A 10,219-nucleotide genomic window follows, 5' to 3' on the forward strand; every position below is an offset into this window, starting at 1 on the left:
GCCGGCTAGAGGTGAAAACGCTGACTAGATTGTGAAAACGCTGAGTAGATCACAACCGACCATATCACGTTGTTAAAAACCCTTTCCGATTAGTTAATTATGTGGGACGACTAGATCATATCAAATGAAGATTGGAAAAAATATTATCAAAAAAAGGGCCGACTAAGATCATGAGCATGCTGACTAGATCGTGGACATGCCGACTAGATAGAAACCCCTAAGTCCATCTCTATATATATTTGGTCATTGTAATTGTAATCGTTGGTACTGAGTTAATAAAGAAAAAACCTAGCTACAGCCCGTGGAAGTAGGCTCCCCATTAGGGTCGAACCACGTTAAAATTCTTGTGTGGTTTATATTTTCTGTATTACGTGTTTATATCATTTGTGCTTATTTGTGTGTTGATTCGATTCCGTATCGCCGCTTTCTTCCTAACAAGTGTCAGAGCTTTGGCTCGTTGAACACATGGTGGGTTTGCACTGAGACGATTCGCAAAGGTGTTTATCCCGTTTAAATATGAGAGCTTAGTTTTTGCGATAACCCTTGAGAGCCTTAGGATTCTTTATGTTCGAGATCTCCATTTGGGTTTGCCTTTCTAGTCGAGCGTTGTAATTGCGATCATGTATATGGGGGTGCCTTGGAAGTTGGACCGTTGTGTGCTCTGATCTCCTACATAGCCGTCGGAAAATAAATATAGGTCAAAGTTTCTGTGTATGATTTCTTGAGAGACGTAGCATTCCAAAAGCATTATTTTTCTCAGACCATGCGTACTCAAAACTAGGTAACTCCATGCATTTTACGCCATGTGATTTTGGCGCCTAGTCAGCATTTTCGGAATTTCCCCTACTAAAAAAGGCTAGACGATTTTTTAATCATTCAAGACGACTAGTTCGTATAGCCGATAATAAAGGAACACGTGTCCAAAAAGCTAACGCGGCGACTAGTTCGTAAAGTCAATCTAAGCGCCAACAAAACAGTCGGCCCGACGACTGCATTCATGTCTATGTCGCCAACTAGATTGTGAACATGCCGGCTAGAGGTGAAAACGCTGACTAGATTGTGAAAACGCTGAGTAGATCACAACCGACCATATCACGTTGTTAAAAACCCTTTCCGATTAGTTAATTATGTGGGACGACTAGATCATATCAAATGAAGATTGGAAAAAATATTATCAAAAAAAGGGCCGACTAAGATCATGAGCATGCTGACTAGATCGTGGACATGCCGACTAGATAGAAACCCCTAAGTCCATCTCTATATATATTTGGTCATTGTAATTGTAATCGTTGGTACTGAGTTAATAAAGAAAAAACCTAGCTACAGCCCGTGGAAGTAGGCTCCCCATTAGGGTCGAACCACGTTAAAATTCTTGTGTGGTTTATATTTTCTGTATTACGTGTTTATATCATTTGTGCTTATTTGTGTGTTGATTCGATTCCGTATCGCCGCTTTCTTCCTAACAAGTGTCAGAGCTTTGGCTCGTTGAACACATGGTGGGTTTGCACTGAGACGATTCGCAAAGGTGTTTATCCCGTTTAAATATGAGAGCTTAGTTTTTGCGATAACCCTTGAGAGCCTTAGGATTCTTTATGTTCGAGATCTCCATTTGGGTTTGCCTTTCTAGTCGAGCGTTGTAATTGCGATCATGTATATGGGGGTGCCTTGGAAGTTGGACCGTTGTGTGCTCTGATCTCCTACATAGCCGTCGGAAAATAAATATAGGTCAAAGTTTCTGTGTATGATTTCTTGAGAGACGTAGCATTCCAAAAGCATTATTTTTCTCAGACCATGCGTACTCAAAACTAGGTAACTCCATGCATTTTACGCCATGTGATTTTGGCTCCTAGTCAGCATTTCAAAGTTTTGCAAAAAGCAAGTATAGTGAGAAAATGCCTACAACTCTACTACAATCATTATTTTATTCCCCCCCCCCCCTTATCTCCCGCCCAAAACACCATTCTCCAAACACTATGTACACAACGCCAGCCACAATTTGTAACATTCGTTACTTTTTAAACCCGAAAACCCGACCCATTTTAAATTTTCGGTTTTGTTTAATAAATTATATATGTATAAATATATATTATATCTCAAGTTCGCTTCATGAATTTTACGTGTCATTCATTATTTCTATTTGGGTTTGTATTCGTATTCGTTGAACCGGCCCGTGTTTACGTACTCGTGTTGACATACATCGTTAATATAACATTCACGAAGATTTACGTTTAACGCTTGTTCGTTTCTTGTTCATTTTGTTCAACCAACGATACTCCGGGATTTAAAGTTTTTACTAAAGATAAACGCGTTGCAAACTATTCGGGTAAAATATGTAGATTATCCAATAACTATAGGTTTAAATCCATTCTTAACACCTTTCAAAGTTTAGGGTTAAATTTGTAAATAATATATTATACCAGTTTTAACTAGAGTTTGAAACTCGAGGGGTCAAAATGTAAATTGTTTAAAATCATAATATTATTAAATAATTAAACCCAGCCCAGCCCAGCCCCAGCCCTGTTTTCCCGACAGAGTGGTCGCCGGCTCCGGCCAATGAAAATCTCGCCTTATTTCTCATCCTTTGACCCAGTTGATTTGTATAGCGAACTTTGACGTCAACATCTAGCCTTAATCTATATATTAATTGCGTTGTAACAGAACCATGTCGTCAATTAAGCCCGCTGAATTTCTGACCCATGACACAACATGCAATGAGCCAATGACCCATTTTCACTTTCCATGATTGTAGATTTGTATTGGTCAGGAATTAAGTATGTGTTTCTAATCTCATTTATTTCGTTTACTATTGTTATTGAAGGTTCTGCAAATACTGGCCAGAATCCTAACTTAGATGCGAGTGGAACCCCACTGCAATCTCCTAGACAAGAGAATCAAGACAGTATAGATGAGGTTGATGAAGACGATGACGACCCATATTCAAAAAAGAGGTGATAAGTTGGATAATACTTTTATATTTTAATATTTTTGGTTGCACTAAATGCTAATATTGAGTAACTTTAAATTGCGTGATCAGGCGAACAGAGTTTGGTACCCTTGATATAATTCCAGTGGTTAAGCCTATCCGTGAGCCACGCGTAGTAGTCCAAACCACTAGTGAGGTTGATATCTTGGATGATGGATACCGCTGGCGTAAATATGGCCAGAAAGTTGTGCGGGGGAATCCTAATCCTAGGTACGTATTCATTTCACAATCAAATAAAAAAAAAAATAAAACGCTTTTCATTTAGTTCATTAGTAGGTGTTTTAGACTTTAATTTATTAAGCATCTATTTAAATCTAATATAGAAGGTCTAAAATTTAGCAATCTCATAAGAACATGATGCTAAATTTTCTTTTACCTTTTTATACACAAGGATTTCCCTTCTTTTCCTAATAAAGTTAACTTCATTTATATTACTGAACTAAGGTTAGAAACTTACACATATTGAATAAAGGAAATACAGAATAGTTAGTAATGAAGATTTAAGAATGATAAAATGATATTTAGGATAAAGTATGATTTTTTTACTATTGCTTTTTTAATTAAATTTTTTAAATTAAGAAAAAGAAAACAAAGGGGTTACATAAGAGAAACAGGAAAAAGAATCTTGGGCTCACAGAATTGTGAAATATGGGGCGACCAGCTACTTATTTATTAGGTACAAAAAGATAAAGGAATGGAATAAAAAAATTAGAATGTCTTGTACATTCCTTTTGAACATGCATGTTACATGTTTATAATATATCTGAATGGAAAAGAAGTCGATGATCAAAATAATAATTATCATATAGTAGATAAAATAATGATTTATGATTAAAAAAGTTATCAGAAACTTTTTATTACTTTGGACAACCAGAAATATTGAAAGGGTAAAGAGTAGTTTTGCTTTATTAGAAGTCCTATTTGTTTAAAGCTACTCTTTAAGTAACTTATCTTGAGATATTATGCAGGAGTTATTACAAGTGCACAAGTGTTGGATGTACAGTAAGAAAACATGTAGAGCGAGCATCACATGATCCTAAAGCCGTCATAACCGCATACGAAGGAAAACACAATCATGATGTACCTGCTGTGAAAAATAATAACCATGATCTTACAGGGTCGAGAAATCAACAGTCTAGATTAGAGGAGAACAATACTCTCTGCCTCGATCTTGTAGTCGGTAACAGACTCCCTGAACAACCACAAGTACACGTCTCAAATTCAAATTTCAGAAAAGTTGTTCAGTGGAATAATGTATACGGGTCTAGAGAGAATGAAGCTGAAGGCTGCAACAATGACCATACTACCCTTACCCATTCTCCTAACCCATACCCGCAAAGTCTTGGAAGAATCGTTATGGGTCCGTAGAATTAGAAGAAACAAAATAAAACAAGGCAGCTGCTTTTGCCATGTGGCAACGCGCAACAGGTTAAAAGGTGCATGAATTACAAATTTGTCACAAGTTGGTAAAAAATTATCAGCAGACGCAACACTAGTTCGTCTTTCTTTTGTACTTTTGCCTTAATGTTAGCTGCAGAGTAGGTGTTTGGGAGAAAAGAGGTGAGATGATGTAATTTAGATTTGAATGTAATAGGGTGGGTATAGTTGGTTGAATGGGGGTGTTTTAAAGATTTTGCTAGTCTTTGTGTTGGGAAGTGAATATTTGTATTAAATAAAGTATGTATGCATGTATATTGTGTTGGTTGTAGGGCGTCTTTGTTCTTGTTTTACAGTTGCAGTTGCAACCATAAATTTTCTCAAGGGTGTTATCATAATATTAATTTTGTATTCTTTCATCCACAGGGAACTCATATTAATATGAGGCTATATGATATAAAATTTTTATCCAGTAAATATCCTGGAGTATATAAACTTGGCCAACTTTCTTAAAAAGTAAAATTGATATGCGAAAAAAATGTAGATATTTGATAGTGCATAAAAACTAAGTAAAACTGGGGTTGAGTAGAAATTTCAGTATAACTGTAATGACACATGATAAGATGAAGTGGACTATGCAAGAAAGCCAAGAAACACTATGTGACATGTATGGTATATGTACAGATTGATTATTCTGTGATTTTGTCGTTTATTATTATGTAGAAAAGTTAAAAAGTGAATTTGATGGTACTTGAATGCTACCAAGTAGAAATCAATGCTTATATCCATCCAAATTGGCAAGGGACCCCTTAACCATCAACGTATTTTATTATTTAATTTTGTTGTATTATTAGTGTGGGAAAAAATATTTTTTTTGGCATGAGAATGAATTTTTGACACATGAGTTCAATTAATGTGTCTGAAACCTAAGATAATTAGTGTGAAAAATGACTATAAAACAATCATCCCATTGAACATTTATGAGTAAAAAAGTGATGGTTAGGAAAATATATTTAAAGACTGAAAAGAAAAAAACAAATAAAGCATTGTAATTTAGAGTCTTCTATTGGACAATTCGGTGTTTCCAAAGGGAACAACTCGTCAACTTATGGCACTATGTATGAGCTCACAATCACCTTCAATGCCATTCAATGCTCTAAATGCATACAAAACCATTGCAATCATTCTGCCTTTCGTCTCTTCTGTGAGCAATGTGCCACGTTAACTTATGGTCCTTCGACCTCCACCCAAACCCATCTAAGACACGCTTTATTCGCTAACTAGTAAGGTCGTCTTGCAACAATGCCATTCAATTCGACTAGTGCACTAACTCTAGTTGAATCACAAGAAGGTGGAGTAATGCATGCATTTTGTGCGTTTTGGAGAGGGAATGTGAATTGTCAAGGCAAGCGGACGGATGTGACTCGAGGAAATGAAAGGCGTGCCGCTCATGGAACCCACACTCAAAGAAGAAATTCACAAGATAATGAAGAATACTCTCACCACCACACAAGAAATTGCTTTCCTGGTATGTCATCTTCTTAAGAGTGGATGATTTTATTTTCTAGCACACTTAGTTTCCTCATTAATAATTTTTAAATAGTTAATTCACCCGTAAGCCTTACTTATCGTAACTTGATAACCAACAATATTTTACTGAAGCGACGTAGGAAGTTGTATGTATTTACATACTATTTTGACCACTTTTAACTAAATATTATGTTATAACCTAAACCAACCTGTTTATAGGTAAAACAATACTAGCGATCGGAGACCCATCAAGAAATGTGATCGAGATGATATTCAGATCAACAACAACCGACACGAAAAAATATTCAATAAAAATAAAACAAGTGCTTAAGCTGAATAATTCAAAAGAAACGCTAGAAAGATTCGAAAAATTCAGGGAGGAGGTCAAGAACAAAGCTTGTGATCATCAGAACAAGCATCCAAGAAACATAGTGGACGGTAACGAGAAGTTAATGTTTTATGGAACAAAACTTACACATTCCAAGAGATTTGGGATGTCTAAGCTATGCAAAGACAACATTTGCAGCATAATTAACGCGGGTTCTTATGATCCAAAGAAGAAAACAGGAATTTGGTTAACCACAAAAAGTCAAGATGTTATAATTGCTAATGCAAATGTGGAGATGATGAAAGGAGAGATGGCTATCGTGGTTTGTCGAGTTATTTCAGGACGAATTATGAATGACACTGATGAAGATGAGTATGATTCTATTGAAGGAGTAAGGCCAAACTACTTGTTTGTAAAAGACCCAAGTGCTATACTACCTTGCTTTGTTATAATTTTGAAATGTAGGTACTTTCGCTGACAATTTGTTTTAAATCCTGCAAAAAGTGTGGAAAATTTTCATATATGAGATTTTAATTAATAACTTATGATCCACTTTCTTCTTGATGAAAGTTTCAAAATGACATCCAAATGGAGTTATGAATGAAGATAACAGATGCGTTTAAACCTAAGTTAATGAATGAGATATTGACGCTCGAAATAGAACGTGAAAGTTTTTCACATGTGAATAAACCTGAGAGGACAACTCTTTAGCATTTTATTCTGTTTCACAAAACAAAAGTCCGAACCCTCTTGTTAGGGTATGCAACGCCTACAGCTATCTTGTTATTTCGGAGTAATGAACTACTCTATGACACGATTACTACTTCTCTAGTTGTTGTACCTTGGAAGACAAAACAAATATCTTTAAGTGTGTTTTAAGGAACTATGTTAAATATGCGCTCTTAGCAAAAATCCCAAGTATACATATTTAATTCAATTCTTGCAGCAGTGTTAAATATTTTAGTCTTGTTTGTTGGTCTATTCGGCCTACATCACACCCTTCCCGTACCTACCGGTAGCTTCACTATGGATGTGATTTACTGGATATGATTGTCGTCTTTACTTGTTGTATGTATTGAAATTTGGATACATGTTATTGAAATATGTTTTTGGCATTGTATTGTTTCTTTATAAAATAGAAGAGGTTATTTTGGTCGGTCCAACAATTTCTCTACCTATTACTATATGATCTCTTAAACATTCAGATTACCGTTTAGCAGATAATTTTGTTTTGTTAAAGCAGAAACAAATACACAAGTCATATTAAACCTTTTTTTTTAATTAAAAAATTATCTGTTACAAATTCTCCACACCCCCCCCCCCCTTCAGACTCGGCCCACGTAAATTCATCCTTTGGGTCTGACCCAATTTTAAAACTATTTTGTTTTGCTTTTAACATTTTATAAAAGAACATTTTAATTTCCTCAATCCATCTCACTATAATTTAATTAAAAGTAACATTTTTCTCTAGAGTTTATCTACTTTTTAAAAACCTTCTACATCCAATTCTTTATTTCTATATTTATCTTACTCACAAACACTTATTTTGTTGATTTTCCTATTTTTTATACCGTCACAACAAGTTATAGAGGGTTGAATATAAGCATCTAAATGGAGGGGTTATATTTTAGTTTTCTATTATAGAGAATCCAATGTGATAGAGTTTTAGTTGTTTTCTTTGCCTTTTCTTCTATGGAATATAGAAAATATGGATATAGAGGTTCCAATATGTATGCTCTAATATTTCTGATTATATAAGTCTTCGTTTTCCTCAAGTTATTATTCAAGTGAATAAATTAAATAAAAACGTTCAAAATGAACAGAATTTTCATATCTCACTTGCTTCGGGCTTCAAATAGTAACTCCCCCCCCCCCCCCCCCGAAAAGTGGCTTCATATAGTAACTATATTTCTTACTTATATTAATATTATTGTACATATTTAGTAGATGTTTTATAAAATTTTCACCCGCTAAATAAAATCTTGTAACCTGAACATGATAAATGTGTCAAACAGGTTGACGGGCTTTAGTTAAGCATAACAAAACTAGTCCTATATACACTATATTTTATAATTAATGAGCCCAAAAGTTTATATTCAACATGTTAATGAAATTTGCCAAGAATTCTTATTACTTACAAGTTTTCCTTGGCTATCATTGCCAGAAACAATTAATAAGAAATACTTAATATTTACTAATAAAAGTTTTTATGAATAGTAAATTATTTTAATTAACGTGTACAAAAACTAAATTACATTCGTTTAACTAAGATTCTAGTTGTTGTATTTAATATAGCAAAATGTAAATCTAGATAACAATAACGTACTAGAGGCTAGAGCTGCTTACAACTCCTGAACCATTTCTAGTGATGCATTCTTGATCTTCTTCCTCACCGACTTCGTCAATGCGGCCGCATCTACCCCTTCCCCGATCACCACCAACTGGTTCTTGTCTCCCCCTTGCACCTCCACCGAATTCACACCTACAAACAATTTCAATCTAATTAATTATCAACGACAACACACATACATACACTGAGCTATATATAAGAACATGGACACATGGTTATTTCATTAAAAGTACCTGATGCAGTAACAGCCACCTTCATTGCTTCCTTTCGACATTTCTCACACTTGGTTTGTATGCTTATAACAATCTTTTTCTGCAACATCATGTAATTAGTCAGTTAACGTAAAAATTAAACGTGCCAATATCAACAAGTTTACAACTTTTACACAGTTTTGAATCTTATAAAAGAAGGAAATATGCATACCTTCATTTTGACTATGTGGGTTTGGTCTCGTGAAATAGACAATAGCATACATATATATGTATTTAGTAGTTACGTTATAGAATGGTTTACTTAAGCCATAAGGTGTTTGTTCTAGAGTTAATAAAATAATTGTAAACTTAATTTCTTGGGGGCCTACCATGACCATTGACCAACCAATTTACACGGATTTTCAATCTTTTCGAATAAATATCATCTCATTTAAACCGTCCGAAGGTTCTTAATAAGAGTCTTCACATGGTTTGTGGGGTTAACGTGTGGGTTGTGTTTACTACTTTGGCTCAAAGAAGGTTTTTTTGTTCACATTCATATTTTTTATTTTTTCACATTTTCTTAATACAAATTAACAAGGAAGACCTTTTAAGCCAATACTATTTTGATATTATTTAGATAGTAAATAAAAGCAAATGAAAAAATAAGTAGGCATGCCTCAGTAGTAAGGTTTGTTGGAATTTAATAATCCTTGTTTAATGGTATTGGCCGGTAATAATTCCTATTCATGTCATCGTCACTGGCGGTTCCAAATTAAAAAGTTCCCCCCCCCCAAATGATCCACCGTTAAAAAGAACTTAACGGTGTTATACTTTTTTCCGAATTTCAAAATAATGTGTTTAGGGTTTTGATCGGATGAAGGATACGAGTCGATTGATGTAAACTTAGTTCGAAGTGGTGTTCCAAAACAACGAAACAATGTTTCAATTCGGGTGTTTGAACTTACAATTAACAAAAATCAAGCTGTTGGGATAACTGTAATTTCGAGCTAAGTTTTACATCAATCGACTCGTATCCTCTTTCCGATCAAAATCCCTAAAGCATTAGTTTGAAATTCGGAAAAAAATTATAATGACGTTAAGTCCTTTTTAACGGAGGACTATTGTGGACCAACTTTTTTAAATTTGGGACCGTTAGTGGCGATAAAATGAATAGAGATTATTATCGTCCAATATCATTAAATAGGAATTATTAAAATCCAATACACCAATTAGCAATAGGTCATTACACATTTATAATAAAACATAGAAATTGACCATCCTTAGTTATTCTGATTTAGGTGGTCACTTAAGAAAATTTGTATTATTAATATTACCTTGCTTTGTTTATAAGATTGTATTAAATTTTATAGTGGTTAAGTGTTCATGCTTATATTAGTTTTTCACAAATATATATTTATATATATATTGTATAGTCATTTAATTTTGCTGTTCAGAAC

General features: G+C 34.4%; 3 protein-coding genes across 3 annotated transcripts; 2 read left to right on the forward strand and 1 right to left on the reverse strand.

The window, feature by feature from the left end:
* Nucleotides 1–2,739: 2,739 nt before the first annotated feature.
* LOC143606653 (putative WRKY transcription factor 20) lies at nucleotides 2,740–4,630 on the forward strand. Its single transcript, XM_077082349.1, has 3 exons — nucleotides 2,740–2,948; nucleotides 3,035–3,193; nucleotides 3,952–4,630. Exons 1-3 carry the CDS (start codon nucleotides 2,740–2,742, stop codon nucleotides 4,349–4,351), a joined length of 768 nt encoding a protein of 255 aa, XP_076938464.1. The 3' UTR covers nucleotides 4,352–4,630.
* Nucleotides 4,631–5,543: 913 nt separating this feature from the next.
* Nucleotides 5,544–6,720, forward strand: LOC143606655 (uncharacterized). Its single transcript, XM_077082351.1, has 2 exons — nucleotides 5,544–5,888; nucleotides 6,110–6,720. Exons 1-2 carry the CDS (start codon nucleotides 5,663–5,665, stop codon nucleotides 6,694–6,696), a joined length of 813 nt encoding a protein of 270 aa, XP_076938466.1. The 5' UTR covers nucleotides 5,544–5,662; the 3' UTR covers nucleotides 6,697–6,720.
* A 1,836-nt stretch (nucleotides 6,721–8,556) lies between these two features.
* On the reverse strand, nucleotides 8,557–8,918 carry LOC143606656 (heavy metal-associated isoprenylated plant protein 47-like). The gene is made up of 2 exons (XM_077082352.1): nucleotides 8,802–8,918; nucleotides 8,557–8,700 (listed from the first exon to the last, which is right to left on the reverse strand). Exons 1-2 carry the CDS (start codon nucleotides 8,890–8,892, stop codon nucleotides 8,561–8,563), a joined length of 231 nt encoding a protein of 76 aa, XP_076938467.1. The 5' UTR covers nucleotides 8,893–8,918; the 3' UTR covers nucleotides 8,557–8,560.
* Between the last annotated feature and the right edge of the window lie 1,301 nt (nucleotides 8,919–10,219).

Source organism: Bidens hawaiensis, unplaced genomic scaffold (genome assembly GCF_021521415.1).
Source record: "Bidens hawaiensis isolate Kalapana, Puna unplaced genomic scaffold, B.hawaiensis_p1.1 tig00076413_1, whole genome shotgun sequence".
NCBI classification, from domain to species: domain Eukaryota; kingdom Viridiplantae; phylum Streptophyta; class Magnoliopsida; order Asterales; family Asteraceae; genus Bidens; species Bidens hawaiensis.

Bases quoted from the DNA above. Each gene is read 5' to 3' on its own strand.
- LOC143606655 (XM_077082351.1), top strand. From the start codon at position 5,663: ATGCCATTCAATTCGACTAGTGCACTAACTCTAGTTGAATCACAAGAA. The intron at 5,889-6,109 runs GTATGTCATCTT...ACCTGTTTATAG, and splicing joins CACAAGAAATTGCTTTCCTG to GTAAAACAATACTAGCGATC.
- LOC143606656 (XM_077082352.1), bottom strand. From the start codon at position 8,892: ATGATGTTGCAGAAAAAGATTGTTATAAGCATACAAACCAAGTGTGAG. The intron at 8,701-8,801 runs GTACTTTTAATG...AATTGTTTGTAG, and splicing joins GGTGGCTGTTACTGCATCAG to GTGTGAATTCGGTGGAGGTG.
- LOC143606653 (XM_077082349.1), top strand. From the start codon at position 2,740: ATGATTGTAGATTTGTATTGGTCAGGAATTAAGTATGTGTTTCTAATC. The intron at 2,949-3,034 runs GTGATAAGTTGG...TTGCGTGATCAG, and splicing joins GACCCATATTCAAAAAAGAG to GCGAACAGAGTTTGGTACCC. The intron at 3,194-3,951 runs GTACGTATTCAT...GATATTATGCAG, and splicing joins CGGGGGAATCCTAATCCTAG to GAGTTATTACAAGTGCACAA.